Raw genomic sequence first — 21,136 nt, 5'->3', positions numbered from 1 at the left:
CAAATTCAACAAAATTTACTCACATAATATGCGCGTGAAATTAAGTTGTTCTTTTTTTCGTTGTATTTCTTCGTGCACCTCCTCCTCCTTTTTTTATTGGTGCTGTTGTTGATATTATTTTTGTTTCTTCTTCTCCTTTTCTTATGTAATATTGCAGTTATTTATTTTTTTGTTTATTTTTTTTAGTTTTATTTCTCTTAAAAGAGTGAAATAAAAAGAATTATGAAAAAATAAGATAAGAAAAAGAAGATGAGAACGAAAAAGATGAAAAAAAGAAGTAGTAGAATATGAGAAGGAAGATAAAGGGTTTTGAATTATGCAGAATTTATCAGAAAAGTAACACCGAAATTTTTTAACTATATAACACATAAATTTTTTAATTTTGACACCGAAATTTTGCTACAAAAGTACAAAATGTCTTCTTTAATGCTATATTTTTTCTTCTTTTTATTTTTCTTTCTTTCTTTCTTTCTTTTTTCTGTTGCTCTTATTTCTTCTTTTAGGAGCATTGTTTCTCATATTAGACTTGAATGAACATGTTTATACTATATTGCAATCTTATTTAGTTAAATAAATGTAGGTTTCTCCTCTTTCTACTGATTTTGCAGCATGATGTGTTTCTTCTTTTTTTTTTCTTTTTTTTTTTATTCTTATTAAGAGAATAAAACAAAAAGAATCATAAGAAGGTAAAATAAGAAGGAGAATATGAACAAGAAAAGAAAAAAAGAAGAAGAAGATAATGATGATAATGAAGAAGAATGAGGAGGAAGAGTTTTGAGTTATCATTAAATAATTTCGGTGTATTCTGAATTTAATTTCGGTACATTATCGATTTAAATAAGGTGCACTTGGTTTGAGCTTGTTTTAAACTGAGTAAGGGCGACCTTAGTTCCAGGGTGACTTCCAAGATTTCGTTCCGTGACAAGGTTATTGGTTCTACGGTAGCCACAGGGATAAATCGGGCTGAAGCTCTAGATGAGGATTCAATGACAGTGGTCACTGGAAAACAAGGAGATCCTATGCCTCCAAGAGTTTGCTTCTCCGAAGAGGCTAGGAACATCCTTTCTGAACCATACAAGGAAACAATTGTGATTAAGGTTCTTGGAAAAAACCTTAGTTACACGGCCATGTTTCATAAATTGAAAGGGGTCTGGAGGATCACCGGTGGAAATGAAATCTTGGATGTGGGTTTTGGGTACTTCCTCGTTAAATTTGATCGCATGAACGATCGAGAGAAGGTTTTACTAGGGGGGTCATGGATGATCTTCGGTCACTATATTGCGGTCAAGCCATGGACACCGGATTTTAAACCTTATGAGGACACTTTCGAGGAGACTATGGTTTGGATTCGAATCTCTGGTTTGAGCATATGGTACTATCAGGATAAAGCCATGATGAGAATCGCTTCTGCTGTGGGAAGACCAGTCAAGGTGGATCTGGCTACTAAGTTGGTGGAAAGGGGAAAATTTGCTCGGGCTTGCGTGCAAATTAATCTTGATTTGCCGGTGGTCCGGAGTGTGATTGTCGATGAGTTTGAATATAAGGTGGAGTATGAATGCTTACACCTTATTTGTGACAAGTGCAATTATTTCGGGCATCCAACAACTGACTGCAGAATGACCCCAATAGATTCGGAAAGGGTGGATCGAAAGGAAACATCAGTGACCGAGACGGCGGCCCGGGTGGTGCAGCCACAGGAAGCTTCAAAAGAGAAAATTTTTGAATTTGGATGCAATCCTAAAGAGTCAGTGATAGTTGCAGAAATTGGGGAGGAATTAGATGATACGTTGCATGGGAAGGAAGTGGGGTCCTAACATTTGGAAAATGAGGCTGGCTGGACCAAAGTCAGCGGTAAAAGGAGAGAAAAATTGAGTCAATCAAACAAAGCCCAACAAACATCTAAAGATAAAATGTCGGTGCGCTCAAATCAGAAATTGGACCAGAACCGTGACTTTGGGCTACGTATGAGAGGAGCCGAATCAGGGGTGAAGACCAGGTCGGTTAGCGGATCTAAGGCACGTATGGCATCTTCCAAACAGCAAGGGGTGAAGGGCAAATCTGTCTCCGTTGCGGTGCCGCCATTATCAAAAACGGACACAAGAGGTTGCGCCCTTCTTCTTTGCAGAATTCGCCGTCGACTCCGGACTGCCTTGGCGACACCAGCAAGCAGCAAATCGGCAAATTGGAAGGGTTGTCAGTGGAGGGACACAGACAAACCGGGCAACAACCGGACAAGGACAAGCAAGGCTCAGGGGGATATGATGGTGGATCTTCATCATCTCGTTAGGGACTTCAGCTGAGGTTGGTCCTTTTTACAATACAAATTGTTTTATGGATTATTTAGATTTAAGCTTTCTATTTTGGAATATTAGAGGTGCCTCTAATAAATTAGCCCGGGTTCATAGTAAGGAGTTAGCGAATAAATTTCATCCTACTTTTTTCATTCTGTTTGAAACCCATATTGCTTTCGAGAGGATGAAATCTTTTTGGAATAATCTAGGTTACCAGGGTGTTGGTATTGTTGAGGCTAATGGTCATAGTGGGGGTATCTGGGTTCTATGTTCTAATTCAAATATTTCTATGAGAGTATTGGATGTAGTTGATCAATGTATCAGTTTTGAAATCACTATGGGCAATACATCTAGTTACTGCAGTGCGGTGTATGCTAATCCGCATATACATCGGCGTAAAGAACTGTGGGGTGACTTGACAAGGATTGTTAATATGATCCACGGACCTTGGATTGTGTTAGGGGACTTTAATGATGTTTTGTTGCAGAGTGAAGTTAGAGGGGGGCAATTTAGACTTGCCAGAGCAGAACAATTTACGGAAACATTGGAGGATTGTGGGCTGTTTGATATGGGGGCTATTGGGAGAAGATTCACTTGGTACAGGAAGGTGAAAGGTGGGGTGCAGGTGGCCAAGAAGCTTGATAGAGCAGTCATCAACCAGGATTGGCGACTAATGTTTCCGGAGGCTTATACTGAGGTGCTGGCGCGCCTTCACTCTGATCATTGCCCATTATTCACTAGGTGCAAGATGGCAAAGAGGGCTACCAAGGGCCATCGTCCGTTCAGATTCCAGGCTGCGTGGATGACTCATCCTGTTTTTAGGAATGTTGTTGATACAGCTTGGAATAGAGGAGCTCCGGATGTAGTCAAATGTTTGTTGGAGGTTCAAAAAGATGCAACTAGCTTCAATAAAAAGGTTTTTGGCAATATTTTTGTTAAGAAAAGGGAGTTGGAGAGGCTTTTGAATGACGTTCAGATTACTCTGGAAAATCGGGAGGATCAACAGCTTAGGATCAAAGAGCAAATTTTGCATCAGGAACTGAATGCTGTCCTTCTTCAAGAAGAGTTGTTGTGGTATCAAAAATCTAGAGAACAATGGGTGAGATGTGGAAACAGAAATACAAAATTTTTTCATCTGCAGACAGTTATCAGGAGAAAGAGGAACAAAATTCATGGGTTATTTTTGGAGGATGGGTCTTGGGCCACGGAGAGTACGACTCTAGAAATGGCGGCAAATTCTTTCTTTCAAAAGCTCTTTTCTACAAGGGAGGATATTGACCTGGACGCCATGGGGCCTTTTCCTTGCCCGTCTCTTAGTACTGAGGCTTGTCAAAAGTTAGTGGAACCGGTGACGTCTGAAGAGGTTAAAAGAGCTGTGATGACCATGAGTTCATTTAAAGCCCCAGGGCCAGATGGATTTCAAGCAATTTTCTACAAAGAGTTTTGGGACTCTCTTAGCAACGATGTGTGTAGACTGGTCAAGCGAGCCTTTGAGGGTGAGCCATTGAATGCGGCTATTTTCGATACTCTCATTGTTCTAATTCCTAAAGTGGAAGTTCCCTCTTCCTTACGGGAGTTTCGGCCTATTAGCTTATGTAATGTAATTTATAAAATTGTCACAAAGGTTCTAGTTAACAGGTTCAGACCTTTCCTGTCGGAGATCATTGGTCCTTTGCAAGGAGGGTTCATTCCAGGAAGAGGAACCACAGAGAATATTATCATTGCTCAAGAGATTATGCACTTCATGAGGAACACCAAGTCTTGAAAAGGGACCATGGCATTCAAGATTGATTTGGAAAAAGCTTATGACAGGGTAGACTGGCGTTTTCTGGAAGCTACTTTGGTCCGGTTTGGGTTTCCAAAGGCTACCATTGATCTTATATTGAATTGTGTGACTTCCTCTTCGTTGGCAGTTTTGTGGAATGGGAACAGGCTCCAAAATTTCAATCCGAAGAGAGGGTTGAGGCAAGGAGATCCTATGTCTCCTTATCTATTTATACTCTGTATAGAAATGCTTGCCTGCTTTATCTCTCATAGAGTTTCCCAAGGTTTGTGGAACCCAGTTGCGGTTTCTAGGAATGGACCACGACTCTCTCATTTGATGTTTGCAGATGATCTTTTGCTTTTCTGTAAGGCATCAAAAGCTCAAGTAATAGAGGTCATGCATTGTTTGGACTTGTTTTCTAGAGCGTCAGGTTTAAAGGTAAATCTTCATAAGTCAAAGGCCCAGTGTTCCAAGAGGGTGTCGGAGAGGAGAAAAGAGGTTCTCTCAGGGGTCTCTAACATCCGGTTCTGCAATGATTTGGGTAAATACCTGGGAATTAACATCGGTCATGCCAGAGCTTCCAGGAAGACGGCTCAGGAGATTATTGAAAAGATTTTGAGAAAGCTCTCCAGTTGGAAAGGACGCCTACTGAATAAGGCAGGGAGGCTTTGTCTTGTTAAATCGGTTATGGCCTCTATCCCAGTTTATGAAATGCAAATTTCTCTTCTCCCGAAGTATGCATGTAAAAAAATTGATTCCTTGATGAGACAATTCTTGTGGAAAGGCCAAGCGACTGGAAAAGGGCTGCCTCTGGTCAGGTGGGAGGTCGCCATAACTCCTAAAAAGGCAGGAGGATTGGGTATTAGGGATACTTCCTGTGCTAACATGGCGCTTCTGGGAAAGTTGGTATGGGATTGTCTAAATAATAGTGAGAAGTTATGGGTGCAGGTTCTGAAGCATAAATATCTTAGGAATCAATCTGGTATGAACAGAAACAGTAGAAATTCTTCATCGGCTACCTGGAAGAACATTGTTAGTGCCTATGAACATCTCAAGAAAGGGCTTCATTGGAATATTGGAGATGTCCACAAATCAGTTTGGTATGATGAGTGGACTCCTTTTGGTAAGCTTTGCAACCTTGTTCCTTATGTACATATTTCTGAATCAGATTTCATGGTGGCTGACTTGTGGAAAGGGGTGTCTTGGGAGGTTGATAGTCTTACCACGCCTATTCCGCATGAGATTAAGCAGTTTATTTGTGGTCTGAGATATCCTAGTTTGACTGAGTTGGAGCCACAGTGGGAGTGGTGGCTTGCAGCAACAAAAAAGTATAGTGCAAGGGAGGGTTACAGATGGTTATTAAAGAAAACATTAAATTGGAATGCCAACAGTAATTGGAACTGGTTGTGGAACACAAACATTCCAGAGAAGTTCAAATTTACTATGTGGCTTAGCTTACATGATGCTCTACCAACTGAGACCTTTCGATTCAAGCGGCATTTAGCTTCTTCAGATATGTGTAAGAGATGTAACAAGGCGCAGGAGACTATGGAGCATTGCCTTAGAGACTGTGAACGATCAAAGACAATCTGGTACATGTTGGATCCTAGTATCCTGGACTCGACGGCTGGTACTGCTCTTGAAGAGTGGTTTCGGAAGGCCTTGGCTAACAATGAGGCGTCCTTTGGTGCAGGGCTTTGGTGGGTATGGAGACATAGGTGCAATGACATATTCAACACTGACAACCCTTGGACAGACCATAAGGTTGTTGCCTTGGCCAAAATTACCGCCAAAGACTTACAGGTTTACAGGAATCGAAGCAATGCCTTTAGGTCTCTCCGAAATTGCCTGTGTTGGGAACCACCGGTAGGCAATAGTTTTAAAGTTAATTGTGATACAAGCTTGTATATGGATTCAAATTTAGCGGGATTTGGGTGTATTATTAGAGATTCTAAGGGAGATTGGATCTCGGGCTGCTCTGGAAGCATTCCCCCTTGGTCTATAATCAGATGTGAATTATTTGCTGCTTGGAGGGGGCTGGTTTTAGCTTGGGATTGCGGTTTGAGGGATATTATATGTGAAATAGATTGCCTTGACATTCTGCCCATCATGCATGAGCTTACAAGTGAGTATCCATCTGAAGTAACAGATTTGGTTCACAAGATTCAGGAGCTTTTATCTCGTCCTTGGCTTGTTCACGTTGAATGGGTGTCCCGAGAAGCAAATAGAGCTGCGGATTGGATGGCTAAATATGGTGCCAAGAGTAACTCTAATCATGTTATTTGGTCTGAGCCTGGTGTTGATCTCCAACGAATCATCCGCTCGGATTTAGAATAGTTTTTGCTTTGTTTCTTTCCTTGTTTAGTCACCAAAAAAAAAACTGAGTTTATTTGTGTGTTATCATCATTAAGTAATTTCAGTGCATTCAAAATTTGAATTGTTATACGTATAAGAAGAAAACGACGATGATGACAATAACGATAAAATAACAATGATGATAATGACAATGATGATGAAGATGGAGAAAAAGGAGGAGAAGAAATTCAAATGAAAAAAGGAGGAGGAAGAGGAGAAAGTGGTGATGACGGCAGCGATGATAATGAAAGAGAAAAATGAAAAAAAAAAGAAAAGAAGAAAAAGAAGCAGCAGCAACAGGAGTAAAAAAGAAGATAGAGCAGCAATATATATAAAAAAGAGCACGTACAAATTTAAAATCCTTTATAACAATTTGGTTAGATTTAATTAAATATTTTATTTAATTATACAAATCTAAAAGAAAATATAAAACAAACATAATTCTTTTAAATTTTCTTTGGTTCCCTTTTATTTTCTTTTCTATTATAAGTATTTTAATAAAATATCGTATCCCATATTCTTAGTGTTGGTTTCGATGGTTTTTTTTAAATAAAAAAGTATTTTTTACAAAAAAATAAAATATTTTTATTTAATTTAAAATTTATTTAAATATATCTTTTAAAAAAATATTTTTATTTAAAAAATTAAATTATTTTTTTAAAAAATGAACAATGCCTTATTTAAAAAAAATAAAAATAAAAAATATTTTTAATAATTAAAATTCTTTTTAAAAAAATCTATTTAAATATAAAATAATTTTTATTTATTAAAAAAATCTTTTAAAGAAATAAAAAAACTTTTTTCTCAAAAAGTCAATCTACACTAAGGGCCCGTTTGGGAAATTCTAGAAGTAGCTTTTTTTAACTTTTGACTTATAAAAAGTAGTAGTATTAATGTCGGGTGCAATTTTCAAAACCAAATTGCAACTTTCTAAGAAGCTATTTTAGAGTTTAGAGAGAAGTTAAAAAAAATGATTTCTCTGATAATACTTCTACTTTTCATTACATTTCTTTAAAATAAGCACTTTTAGAGTTAAAAATCCAAACACAAAATAACTTATTTATAAGTTACTTTTAACAGAATTATTTATTATTTAAATTATTTTATCAAAAAGAACTTAATTAAGTTAGTTAGTCGAACTACGCCTAAACCTTATTCCATCAAAATCTTCCCCATGTTTTTTCCTTTTCCCAAAATACCCACTTCCTCTCGCCCTCTTCTCCCCTCGGTTCTCGCCACAGCCGGTGGAACCCTCTCTGCTTTCACGCCGTCGCCAAAGTCTCGCTTTCTACTCTCTAAACTGCCTGCCTTCCCTTCTCTTCTTGCTCAAGTAAGTGGCTTCTTCCTTCAATCTCATAAAAATTCTTTTATGCTTCTATAATTCTATCCTTTTTGTTTGTTGTTTTATTTTATCACTCGTCATTCATCAACCAATATGTTTAACTCCCACCGTTACAAACCCCTTATCTATCTAAACCTAAAAGTCCTATTCCGAAGAACACCACCACACATGTTCTGCACTTCACAATCACACTCTTTGACGGTTTCATACCTCATCGATAACCTTGGCTTCACCCCACAATCCGCTCTAAACACCTCAAAACGGCATAGTTTCAAGACCCCACACAAGGCAGACTTAGTCATCGCATTCTTCAAGACCCATGGATTCTCTCATTCCCAAATCGCTGCCATTGTTGCCAAGCTACCTAGGATACTTTCATCCAATCCACAAACGATCCTGCCAAAGTTTCATTTTCTGGCCTCCAAAGGTGCTTCCACCGATGACATTGTTCTGCTATCCACTAGGAACCCTAGATTCTTGCATTTGAGCCTCAAGAACAACATAATCCCTACTTATGCAATGCTGAAAACCTTCTTTCAATCCGATGAGAAAACGCTCCGTTGCATTGCTTCTATCCCTGGTTTGTTTATGGAGGCTCGCTTGGTGAAAAATGTCAAGTTGTTGGCTGATGCAGGAGTCTCTGACTCCGCTATCGGTTATTTGTTGCGGACCAGAGTTTTAGTGCTCTTGTCTGCTGACTTGAGGAAGCAGGTGGATGAAATAAAGGAATTAGGGATTGATCCTTCAACGGTTAAGTTCGCCATAGCTTTGCAAGCCAAAAAGACTGTACCGAAATCACTGTGGGATGCAAAAGTCAATGTCTTGAAGAGCTGGGGTTGGTCTAAAGAAACAATGTCCGAAGCATTCAGGAGGAACCCTTTATGTATGCTATCATCTAAGGATAAGATTAATGAGGTGATGAAACTTTGGGTCAATCAGTTAGGTTGGGACCCTTTGGCTCTTGCCAAGATTCCATGGCTTTTTGGATATAATTTGGAGAGAAGGATCATTCCGAGGGCTTTTGTTCTCCAGTATTTACTTGCAAAAGGTTTGAGAAACAAGAGTGACAATTTGTGTCTGCCGTTTTTTATTCCGGAAGACATGTTCCTTAAAAGATTTGTGGAAAGTTTTACAGAAGATATGTCTCAACTACTTAAGATATACCATGAGAAAAAAAAGATGTTTATGATAACTGCCTAGTATGTAACTTAGATATGTCACTCCGTAAATTACGACTGATTGTTGCATTCTTCAATTCCCCGTGCACTTGTCATGTATATCAACTATCAACTAGCTGATGCTTTAGAAATGACTGATGCATTATAAGTTTTTTACAGATTCTTTAGTATCCAAATATTTGTTTGTAACCTAGATGACACTACCATTATGTTGTTGCTGCCATTCTGGGCAATATGTGTGTTTAGTGTTTTGTCCGTGCAAGGATCTTTAGTGCTTAGTTCTTCTTAAATCTCAATTTTAGGTGCAGGTTAGCTCATTGTGCTAACGAGATAGGTGAAGATATCAAAGGTTCTCTTAATGATTGTGGAGTTGGAAATTTCAAGGTTCTCTTCAATGACCAAGTGAGAGCAAAGTTTGATTGATGGGATAGTTGTTCATCCATCAGTTGTTTTTTTATGTTTAGTTGCAGATAAGATATTAACTACAGATCAAGATCTTTCTTCTTTTCAGTTTTGAAGTTCCCTCACTAGATTTTATATATATTGAAGAAACTTAGCTTGCTTTCTCCGTTTTATTTCTTTTATTTTTTCACTCTCTAGAGGTGTTCAGTAAAATTCTTTTCAATATGCAAAGAGAAGTTATGTTCTTATTTACAGCATGATCATGTGAATAACATAGAGCATAAGTTACTATCATCATAGAATGAGTTTGATACTTTGATTCCAACTTGCTTTTTTGCATTCTCCTGATTATTTTAATTTGCGTCATAAGTTAAGCTTTCTGTACTATACATGATGGGTAATCTGTCTCAGAAACCATCTACATGAGCATGTTCCTTGGATGTGAATCCTTGAAATCGTTGGATACAATAGTTCAATGTGATGGTTAGACAGCAATGTCACTCTCTTTACTCGCTTTGACATTTAATTTAACAAAGCTTTCCGATGAATGCTAATAAAACCCCAAGTTAGTCACAAAAATATAGTCAAATTTAGTTACATAAGTTTTAGAATATGCTGCCTTAAGAACTGATTTGATTGTCAAATACTCAAATGTCAAAAGTGCAAAACCAAAAACTGAATTCATTGCTTTTAATTATTAAAAACTAAATTGTCAACCCTTGCAATGTATTAAAAAAATGATAACTAATGTTCCGGAGACATGTATTAAAAATATAAAAATAAAAATAAAAGTCTATTTATTTAAAAATAAAAAAATTGATTTATGATCTTGATTAAAAAAATAAGGAGAAATTAAAAATTATTGATTATCGGTTTCAAAAAGTCATTTCCAATATTTTCAAATAACAGGTTTTATTTATAGCATCCTTCTCTTTTCTCAATGGGTGAAAACCGAAAAGTCGAGAAAAGTTAGACCGTGTCTCACTCTTAGACTTGGTGTAAAATTTTTACTTTTCAAAAGTAGCTTATGAGAGATGTCTTTTAAAAGACATTTTTTTAAAAGCGGCAGCACTTGCGTTTGGTAAAATCACGTTAAAAATAACTTTTAATAAGCACAAGCACTACAATAGTGTGTTTGGTAAAATAGCTTTTAAAAAGTAAAAAAATTATAATAAACATATTTATAACAAAGAATAATTTTTTTTTTCAAATTTTAAAGACTAATAATTTAAATATTTATTTGATTTACTCTCTATATTAATATAAATAGAGTTATCATTAGTCAATAATAAAATTTGAATGTAATCTAATGTTAGTACTGATACGTCTATTACCCATCTATATATATCGACTCACTTTTACAAATCACAGAAAATGGGACACATCTCAAGTAAAATTATATATCTATATTTACATATGTATATATATGTTGTTATTATAATTTTGACTAATGTTCATGAAGTTAGTGTACGAAAATTTTATAATTGGTTTCCATAAACCAGGTCTCCTTCTTCACGTTTTAAAGAACAGAGAAAAACAAACATCTACTAAAAATACAAAAAACACACAAAAAATAATATAAATAGATAGAAGTTCATACCTAATACATGATAGAAATGTATTTGTGTTGAAATTGTGAAGATTAGGTTGAAAAATAAAAAAATATATGAAGATTGTGTTAGAATTTGCGAAGGTTAGGTTGAGAAATTAGAAATATATGAGTATTTCAATGGCAATATAATAGCGGGAAATATGTGTGGAAAAATAAATGAAATCTGGTGTTAATAATTAATAATAGTAATTTTGAATATTTATTATATTAGATTTTTTTTTTTAATTTTGATAAGCACAAGCCAATTTTGAAAAGTTCCTCTTAGGTGCTTTTAAAAGTAGGCACTGGATTCGATGGTCCCAGAACGTTTGGACTATTAAATGGTCCATAACAAAACATGTTTTTTAAGTTTTTTTAACAACGGCTAAATAGTCATTTTCTAATTTTAATTATAAATTAACCCCATATATTTTATTTAATTATAAAAAATATTTTTTATTTTATAAATTATTATTTTATCATTCATCTATTATGTTTATTAACAATCAAAATAAAAAACAATAACGAATTAGATCTTCCATTGATCGTAATAAACTTTTTGGCCATTCCAATCGATTAAAAATTTATATTTGATTCGTCACGTTCAGGACGGTGAAAATCAATCGATTGGATTATCAAAACAATGGATTGAATTTCAGGTTTCCATAACTCAATTGATTGTTTCGCAACTAAAATGTTGGTTTTTTAAAATTTAATCGATTGAATTTTGCAAGGCATGCGGGGTTTTTCTTATTCAATCGATTGGTCATATTACCAATAGATTAAAATCATCAAAGCAATCTGGTTTAGTTAATTCAACCGATTGGTTCTGTTATTCCCTCAATAAATTCATCTCCAAAATCTTGTTTAGATTCATATTATTTATTCATCATATCTTGGTCACATATTAGCTCTTCTTGTTGGTTAATGTCATCGTCTTCATAGTATTATTCATCCATCTCAATGTCCGTAAATATACCTGACATCTTCAAAATTTATCAATGAAAGAAATTCCAATACACTTCCTATAACACTAAAATTATTTTTACTTATCATTTAAACAAATACCATTTTCCAAAATTCCATTTTTCAACTTTAATTTTTCAAATACGATTTTTTTTATTTAGGGTGGCGAGTTAGCCGCACTCTATATTTTTGTATAGATTTTGTCTGACCTCCCGAACTCTATAATTTTTATAGAGTTTGTCTAACCCGGTGAATTTCACTCGATTGTGATAATGGTTGTCATTGTCTATTGTGAAGTTTAAGAACTTGAGTTAGCCAGTTTTTTTAGAATTTGAAGTGAAGTTCGTCGGGATTAGGCAAATTCTATAAAAATTATAGTGCGGCGAACTTGCTTTGTATAAAAAAAACTCGTATTTGCGGAATTAAAGTTAAAAATGGGGTTTTCGAAAATAATAATTTACTGAGGGCTAACAAAACCAATCAATTGAATTAATTAAACCCAAATTACTTTGATGATTTCAATCGATTGGGTAATATGACCAATCGATTGAATAAGAAAAATCTCACATGCCTTGCAAAATTCAATCCATTGTGTATCAATTTCAATTGATTGAAGTTTGGGAAGCCTAATTTCAATCGATTGGTTTGTGCATCCAATGGATTGAATTTTTAACAAAAACAATTTTTCCAACTCAATACGTATGTAATTGGATCAATGATAAAATTATAATCGATTAAGATTGTAAAATATTTATTACGATTAATGGAATATCTAATTTATTATTGTTTTAGTTTTTTATTCTCAATAAACATGATAGATGAATGATAAAAAAATAATTTATAAAATAAAAAATAGATTTTATAATTAAATAATATATAAAGAACTAATTTATAATTAAAATTAAATAAGAACTATTTAGCAGTTATTAAAAAACTTAAAAAAACATATTTTGTTATGGGACCATTTAATGGTCCAAACGTTCTGGGACCATCGAATCCTTTGTCACCCCTAACTTTTAAAAGTCGCAAGCACAAAAATTTTTTAATTTACCAAATGTAAAATGAGAAGCTTTACCAAACCCAGCCTTAGTAGGTTAGGCTTGCAAATCAGTTACATGGTCTGAGTCTCTTCCTGAAACTTGTTAAAAGATCTGGTAATTTTTTTAATATTTAGAATACTAATTTATTTTAAAAAAGCATTTATGTATATTGTATAATATGCCAAATTCAATATTTACAGCAATATTTAAACTTTTTAAACATTTAAAATATATAAAGTCGCATTTCGTCTAGCATCTGGTAGAATCCAAACACCTCAGACCTCATCATCTTCATTGTTGAAGCTGAAGCCACCCCTCGAACGAGAACCACTTGATGCTGATAAATTCTCTCTTTTATGTATTTTGCTGGATTAGAAAACGGAAAATGTTAGTGGGTAGAGACTTTGGAAGCAGTGATTTTGGACTCAACCTATTTCCATAATTACAATGGCATTACATTTTTTAGTCTTTTTAGTAGCTATTGTTTTGTCTGTGAAGCTTGCCAGTCTTAACTTGCATTTGCAAATGTGGTTGCTGCATAGATAATGCTTGTAATTCTGGTTTTTGTGTGAGGATTTATTGATGCCACTATGATAATTATTTGGATATGATGTGCTGTTATTGTTCTTGGCTTAAGATGGTCATCCAAGGGTTACTTTTGACAATACTGCTGCAGGCCTTTGTGGTTGAAACGTACATAGGGCCATGCCGAGATTGTGGAATACGAAGCTAGATTCTGGCAGTTATGGGGAGAGGCCAGTTCCTGCAAGTGTGCAATTACGGCAGATCATCCTCTTGCATGAAGGCAAGGCTGTGAGTAGTTATTGACTTTTGTAGTTGGATTGTACTAATATAAGTGCTTGCACTTGGAATTGATCTGTTCATTTTCCAATGTACCACAACAATTCTTTTATTCAAGCCACTATCTGTAAGGTTAATGGAGTAAGCTGAGACTTTGTTGAAAGTTGAAACACATATTTTATGGACACATCAGTATACAAATGCACATAAAATACATGTATTTAATGTTTCTCCAAAATGTTGAGACACATATACAATCAATTGGACACAATTTTTTACACTTTATCCCTTATTAATTTTTAAAATAATAATTTTATTTTATCTCAAATCCTAATTTTTTTCTCTATCCAGAGAGATGCTCACCATCCTCCGTCCTCCCTCCTCCATCTTTCCTCCGCCACTAACCTCTCGCTCAATCATTACTCTTTCTGCCACCGTTGCTGCCACTGCATCTCCTCCTTCATCCAGATCTGCCGCCGCTGCTACGTCTCTTCCTTTGTCCATATCTGCGATTGTCGCCTCTCCCCCCTTCGCAGCACCCAGGACCGCCTCTCCCTCTTCCTCTTTGAGTCTGCCATTGCCGCCTTTCTCTCTACCTCGGTTCTTCTCCTTTTACAGATCTGCTCCTCAGTCACCTTCTCCTCTCCTTTCGTTTTTCTTTTTTCTTTTGAAAAGTAAATATTTTTGTTGATTCTTGTGAAATTTTTGCTGGCTGATTTGTGATGAACTATGTGTGATGATAAATCTAGTGGTGGAGATGATGGATAGTAGTGGCAGCAATGGTGGTTAATTTTTTTGTTTTAAAACAAAATTTATTATAGGGATAATATGGACTTTTTTTAATTTTATTGTGTCTTGTTCAATACTTCAATATTTTACCAAACACAATACATATAATTTGTGTCTATATCTTTAATGTCTATATCTTTGTCTCAAGAATTACAAAAACCAAACACTGCCCTAAGGATCCTCCCCACCCACCAAAAATAAAACTTTTTTTTGCCAACAATACGAATGTTTAGTCAGGTTTGAAGTTATTTGTACATCTCTAAATCTCAATTATCAACATGATCAATAGTTAAAATATATTAGCATATACCTGCTTCTTGTATATTAAAAGGGGAATTATTTGAGTACAAAAGAATGAGACCCCAGAAAACAAAATCACAAAAAATTTCTCCCCTCAATTTAAGTGTTAAAAAATCAAGTCAAAATTGACTCGAGCCAATCTGATGTCAATTCATATGCTACAAATGTTACAGCACCAGCTGGTGCAGCTTTAACAGTTGATGGGATGATCCCCTTATACAGACCAGCCCAACCTTCTGCCTGTGATATCCGTTTCATGGCGTCAAACATGTTTCTGTACGCACGGTGTTCCACACGAGCTCCATATCTTGGATGCCTTTGCAGACCTTCAATCTGGAGGAAAGAAAGCATGAAGATCCATAACTACATACTCGATGGACGTCCATAACGATAGGGCATGAGAAGCCATTTATTCAGCATGCGTTCTATGGGTACGTATGAGCTCAGGATCTAGTTCTAAAGGGGAAGGGAAGAAATAATAAAATAGATTCATAATTACCCTGAAAGAAAGAGGGTGTGTCAGATTCTAAAATCTACCTGAAATCTTTTCTTGACTACATCAAGTGGATGACAAACAAGCTTAGCGCATGTACCAGCAGCCAACCCACACAGGAAAAGTTGAAAGCTAGATAGGCTATCTTCTCCAATAGCATTTGAGTATTGAGTGTGGTTCCATGCCTACAATTTTCACATAATATGACAATTACAAATGAGGAGATATCAAAGAATCTCTCACTATAAGGAATACTTATAAAGCAAAACATTTATTGGCTGCATGTCAAGGAATTCAATTTTACAACTATATAAACCAAATTTGTACAGTCCCATTTTAACATATACCTTATTCTACTATTTCCATACAATTGTTATAAAACAAGCTGAAATACACCTGACACAAGGTATGCCTAGATGCATTGCTCTATAATGGCCTCCATATGTAAAACTGACGGAATCAAATGTCTAGATATCTGGAATGTGCTAACATGTGGAAGGTAGACATTAGGAAAGTGAGACATAAAACTGTAAACCTCATGTCTGCATAAACTCATCATAGGATTCCAAATAGCTTATCAATGCATTTCATATAATTCTAGATCTTACAGATTCATTTCACTTAAACCAAGATTGTAATATTACAGCACTGAAGAGACACACATACTAGAATGACAAAAATGCTGAATATTAGAGAACCAAAAAAATGAAACTAAGTTACTCTGTTTTCAACTTTCAACATGATCGGCGGCATTTAATGCATGCAGGGAACAATCATGTCAATAGAAAACAAATAGAAAAAGGACTGAAATTTTACCATAGCCCAACGTTTAAACGTATCGTAAGTACCAAATTGTAGGCCTGCATAAGGTATAATCTCAACTAGCGTTGGTGACAGTCCGGCATACAAGCCAGAGAAACCACGAGTCTTAACAATGTCAACGAATGCTGACCTCATGTTTGGATAAACCTAGATGATGGGAAAACATTAGCATAGCATAGTTATTAACTCAAATCACGAATAACCTCATTATATGCATTCAAAAGGTTAAAAATTCTATTGTCAAAGACCAGGAGCTCAGTCTTTTCAATTCTTCTGTTTTTCTGACCTCTGCAGGGTGAAACACAAAATTACATTACATTAATTTATTTCAAATCCTCATTTAATAATGTTGATACCTTCGGTTCACCTTGAGAAGCTAATATGGTTCGAAGGAGATCAAAAGGATATGATCCTACAGTAGCTGTACACCCAGCTAATGCCCCACTCACATAGGATAGATAAGGGCTCAAATTAATGTGATTCTCTGCAGAAACAGAAAGCAAGCAATGAGCAACATACACCTACAACAGGAAATTTATGATAATTATTTATAAACTGCACAGGGACGCAGGTTTTGGTCTGCATATATATAGTTTATGCTACAGAAAGCATCCTACCCTAAAGTGACTTGCTTGCAAAAATAATTCAGCAAATGAAGTTTGACATTATGGTAAAATATGCGGACCTACATTTTCAAAAATTATCGATAATAATGTGAGAAATCTAGGAGATAGGTTCACACTGCTCATCAGGCTAATATGTTGGGCTAAGAAATAACAGTTGAAAACAAAACTGAATACCTGATTTGGAAGAACCAGAGGCAAAAGATTTTAACTTGTGCAAAACTGTGAACTGTATGGATGTATATGGCATAACCATGAGCAAAGCTGGTACATTGCCCCGCCAAAAACCCTGTAACATGTCGCACACAAAAAATGATAATACACAATTACACATTTTTTCCATCGAAAAATGGTTGGCAAAAAACTTCTAGGAAACTACTTTAAGAATAAGCATTATCGGGAAAGGGTAGCCTAGTGCTTAAGGTTCCTACCTAATGTGATATGGGGAGAATATAAGTGTGTATTCTTAACCCCCACTAATGGACAAACTATTCTATTACTCCAACCCATGACTTATAGGCCACAAGGCAGCAACCTTGTTACAGTAAAGCTCTTCCTCTCGATGCAAGCAAGCGCTATCACATAAAATAATTTCACCAACAACTATTTGGTAACAGTTCAAGGGGACTACAAATGCAGCACCAGAATTAACAGTGAAAGAGCAGTAGGCAATTTAACCATAATTATAAAAGCTTAGTTATTTTACCCGTATGCCTTCTTCTCTAAAGATATCTTTGCTTGCTTGAAGCATGCCAGTATATTTTGATGGTGCAGAAATTTCCTTGCGTAGTAAAGCCCATGAAGATGTGGGCTCGAGTTGAACCTGAAAATAAATGGGAAAAGCATTCTTCAGCTCAATACTTGATATGATAACGGAGCAGGAGATAATGAATAGCCATGACTCTCCAGAATCCTATATCTCATAAAAGTTAAAAACATTACATAGTGCATAGACACAAATCACACTGAAACATGCCAAACCCCATGTTAACGCAATTATCCTAACGTCACATGATTTTTTAAGAACAATAATGGCAACCACTGAGAAATCCATGGTACATTAACTAAGTAATTGGAAATGTTTTGATGGCCATGAATGAATATAATTCTCTAAATGGTCAATAGACCATTTTTTGTTTGCTGAGGGTATGTTGAAAGGAAAATAACGACATGAAGCCATATTTTCAATTTCCAACCACACATCTATAATCAAGCAACAACAAAGCAAATTATACTCCATACATTTCACACCAGATTGTATATATCACCCCCATGATTGCAACAAGAACTACATAGTCATTTAGCCATACTCTTTCCAAATTCCAACCAGTTAAACTTTAGGTGAGCCGCATCACATCAAAGTAAAAGTGGAACAGATTACCAAAACAAAGCCCATTGTGACATAAATGATATAATGGCACACCCTGGAAATTGATTCTCTGCCATATGCTATTCATTAGTTACAAAATCAAAAACTGGTTTCCAGCAAAATTTTGACAGTGACATGAGTCTTTGCCAAGCAGTATACATCTCCCTAAAATATTTTTTTTAAAAAATAACTATATAAAAAAATTGCCAGGCTAATGTTTGTCCCCAAGTTCCATTCTGTCTCTATTTAGTGAAGTTTCAGCAGCTCTTACCAAACTGTATATGAGACACCATCTTCAATACTCAATAGTTCTAGAACCTAGAAGAAGCAAGTTTTAATAGTGTTTGAATTCTCAATGTACCGGTTTTTGTACTTCCCCTTGCTTATTAATTACTCTATCCACTATTTCATACCCCTCTATATATCATACAAAATTAGCAATAATCTTCTTATGATTACTTTTGTAAATGCAGCATAAAACACAAGTATGAATATGACAAAAAAAAATGATCATGATAAGAAAAAGAGTTGACCTGGAACCTAATCTTAATAACATCAAGGGGAGAGGTAACTGTTCTTGATATAGCACCAGAAATAGCTCCAGCAGAGGAATCAATCAACGCTCTCTTCAGCTGGCTCGGCTCTTCCTCCTCCATTGCCATACTCTCTTCCCTTTTCCAACTACCACCTACAACAAATCGTCAAAACAGTTCATTCTTTTGACCCATTGACAAAATAAAAATAAAAAAATCGAGGACATGGATTGAGAAAATTAGGGTTTCTTTCTTAATTGGGTAAAAACGGCAACGTTTTGGGGGGGAACTCACCGACAATCGAGGACGGGGAAGGAGGCAATGGAGAAGGACGCAGGCATTTAGAGAGAGAAAGAAAAACGGTATTTGATTGGTTGAATTGAATTGAAGACTGTCTAAGAGATTTGTTTGAAGGAATTTAGAAGAGTCCAAGGAAGAAAGAAACTAATTTATTTGTTGTAATAACTAAAAAAATAAATAAATTATGGGTTGAGTTGAGTTGTGATGGAGAGAGTGATTCTGGGGATGAAGTCAAGCTTTTAGTTGTTCTTCTTTTTGCTGTTTGGTACGGGTCAAGATTCTTTCCTACTTTGCAATCTTCTATACTTTTCTTTTTTTCTGTTTTTTTTTTTAACTAAAATTTAAAATAATATACTTGCATGAAAAACAAGAGAGACTTTAAAGTTTAAACAAGAGAATTTATCACGCGTCAAAACTCAAAACCCAAAAAAGAAGATTAAAAAAAAAATTTGTTAAAACTAGTCAAAATCAAAATTCAAAAGTCATCCTGTCATGCACACAGACAATCCCTATTTTGGTCAGAATAAATAATCCCTATTTTGGTCAGAATAAATAATCTACTAAGTTTAAAATATAATAAAGGTTAAAATTTTCTCAAAATAAATTAATAATTTAGTATACTTATACATTAGCACAAATTGTAGTGATATTTTTATGAAAATATTTTTATATGAAAATGATATAACAAATAGTTAGATAGTGCAGTTAAATATATTTAGTCAAATATTTTAAATTATGAAAAATTTTTAAAGGTTAATAATTTTTAGTATTTTTTTTGTCAATATTTGATTAATACAAATACTAAATTATCTTTAGCAAATATAATTTATAGATGTAAATTATGAGTGCAAACTGTATTAATTTATATGTGTAAAATTTTTGTAAATATAAGTCAAAATTATATGCTTTTTGTATATAAAATTTCTGTAAATATAAGTACAAATTATTAATAGTTCAGTGCTAATAAAAAATGATAATATTTACTGACAATATTACATTACTTTTAAATTATTTAACAATTTATAATATTACTTTTATATAAAAATATTTTTGTTAAAGTAACCACCTCCTTATAAAGCTACGTAGAGAGATATGGTGATAACTAATAAGAGATTTAGATAACTTGTATGCATTTTCAGAAAATAGTTTTCTTTTATGATAAATTATATGCTTTTTTATTTTCTTTTTATGATAAATTATATGCTTTTTTTGTTAAATATTATATGCCTTTTGTTATTAAGGATAAATACTTTGTGCAAGATTAAAAAAATAGAAATTAATATTTGTTAATGATCATGTTGAATTAGATAAAGAGAGAGAAAATCAGTTAGTTAGTTAAATTGTTTCTCTTTCTTATAAAATTGTAATCTATTCTTGTGTAATTAACTTTGCCTAATGCATTAGTACATGAGCATAAATGTTGCAATTTTGATTATGATAGACACACTAATAATAATTCATGCAATACAAAATTTTATCTCAAATTATTCTTCTCTATCTCATTCAAACTTCATCATGGTATTCAGAGTTTAGGTAAAAGATCCATGACATCTATCAATTATCATTTCTTTTTCATCCTCTACCTCCACCACCTCTCTTTCTGTACCCGTCATTGACAAGCTCAATGATGACAATCATAAAACATCGCAAAAGTTTGCATTTCACGTCATTCATGCCAACAAACTTGGTAATCATCTTGATTCCTCAAAACCTCCATCACAATTTGAGAATGATGCTGCACGAACTGCAGGTATTGAATCTACTTTTTTACTGATTGGAAGGTTAAAGATCACAACTTAATGATATGAATTTTTAATTTTATGGATCTGTCATTCAAGAATCAAATACTTGATTGTGAGTATATATATCAAGCTTGGGCAATAATTCAAGAATATTTTACAAAGATTTCCAAGATTCGGGTACAACAACTTAAAGCACAACTCAAACTTATTCGCAAACAAGGTATCGAAGCAGCTGAATATCTGAAAAAAGATTCACTGTAATTATAGATGATTTAACAGAAGAGTATGCCATGTATATTTCTTCCATCATGCCTAAATATGATTCATTGTCTTTGATTGAGATTGAAGGTATATTACTATATTACTTGCACATAGAAAGAGTCCAAAAAATAAAATTAGGGACTAATGGCTATACATGCAAATTATGTTCAAGC

General features: G+C 34.6%; 1 protein-coding gene and 1 long non-coding RNA gene across 4 annotated transcripts; one reads left to right on the top strand and one right to left on the bottom strand.

Annotated features, from left to right (window-relative positions):
- Positions 1 to 7,565: 7,565 nt before the first annotated feature.
- LOC112741760 (uncharacterized) lies at positions 7,566 to 9,658 on the top strand. Its single transcript, XR_003171597.3, has 2 exons — positions 7,566 to 7,741; positions 9,234 to 9,658. It is a non-coding gene; the product is annotated as an uncharacterized lncRNA (long non-coding RNA).
- Positions 9,659 to 14,806: 5,148 nt separating this feature from the next.
- LOC112741757 (mitochondrial thiamine diphosphate carrier 2) lies at positions 14,807 to 19,458 on the bottom strand. 3 transcript variants are annotated; one of them, XM_025790855.3, is made up of 8 exons: positions 18,955 to 19,458; positions 18,668 to 18,815; positions 17,465 to 17,581; positions 16,936 to 17,047; positions 16,492 to 16,619; positions 16,130 to 16,282; positions 15,358 to 15,498; positions 14,807 to 15,153 (listed from the first exon to the last, which is right to left on the bottom strand). In XM_025790855.3, the coding sequence occupies exons 3-8, from the start codon at positions 17,507 to 17,509 to the stop codon at positions 14,935 to 14,937; spliced, it is 798 nt and encodes a 265-aa protein (XP_025646640.1). In that variant the 5' UTR covers positions 17,510 to 17,581; positions 18,668 to 18,815; positions 18,955 to 19,458; the 3' UTR covers positions 14,807 to 14,934. The 3 variants fall into 3 exon arrangements, with proteins under 3 accessions (XP_025646640.1, XP_025646641.1, XP_025646639.1); XM_025790856.3 differs by having other exon boundaries at positions 14,807 to 15,276; positions 18,661 to 18,815; positions 18,955 to 19,371; XM_025790854.3 differs by having other exon boundaries at positions 18,661 to 18,815; positions 18,955 to 19,371.
- Positions 19,459 to 21,136: the final 1,678 nt, after the last annotated feature.

The sequence above is a fragment of the Arachis hypogaea genome, chromosome 14 (genome assembly GCF_003086295.3).
Source record: "Arachis hypogaea cultivar Tifrunner chromosome 14, arahy.Tifrunner.gnm2.J5K5, whole genome shotgun sequence".
Lineage (NCBI taxonomy): Eukaryota > Viridiplantae > Streptophyta > Magnoliopsida > Fabales > Fabaceae > Arachis > Arachis hypogaea.
The sequence above is the reverse complement of the archived record's forward strand: the minus strand, read 5'-3'. Positions and strand labels throughout refer to the sequence as shown.

What these genes read in the sequence shown, in the direction of transcription:
- LOC112741757 (XM_025790854.3), bottom strand. Translation starts at nt 18,789, where the DNA reads ATGGCAATGGAGGAGGAAGAGCCGAGCCAGCTGAAGAGAGCGTTGATT. An exon ending in CTCTGGTTCTTCCAAATCAG is followed by an intron (nt 16,620 to 16,935) that starts GTATTCAGTTTT and finishes CTGTTTCTGCAG; the next exon opens with AGAATCACATTAATTTGAGC. An exon ending in TAGTCAAGAAAAGATTTCAG is followed by an intron (nt 15,154 to 15,357) that starts GTAGATTTTAGA and finishes TCTTTCCTCCAG; the next exon opens with ATTGAAGGTCTGCAAAGGCA.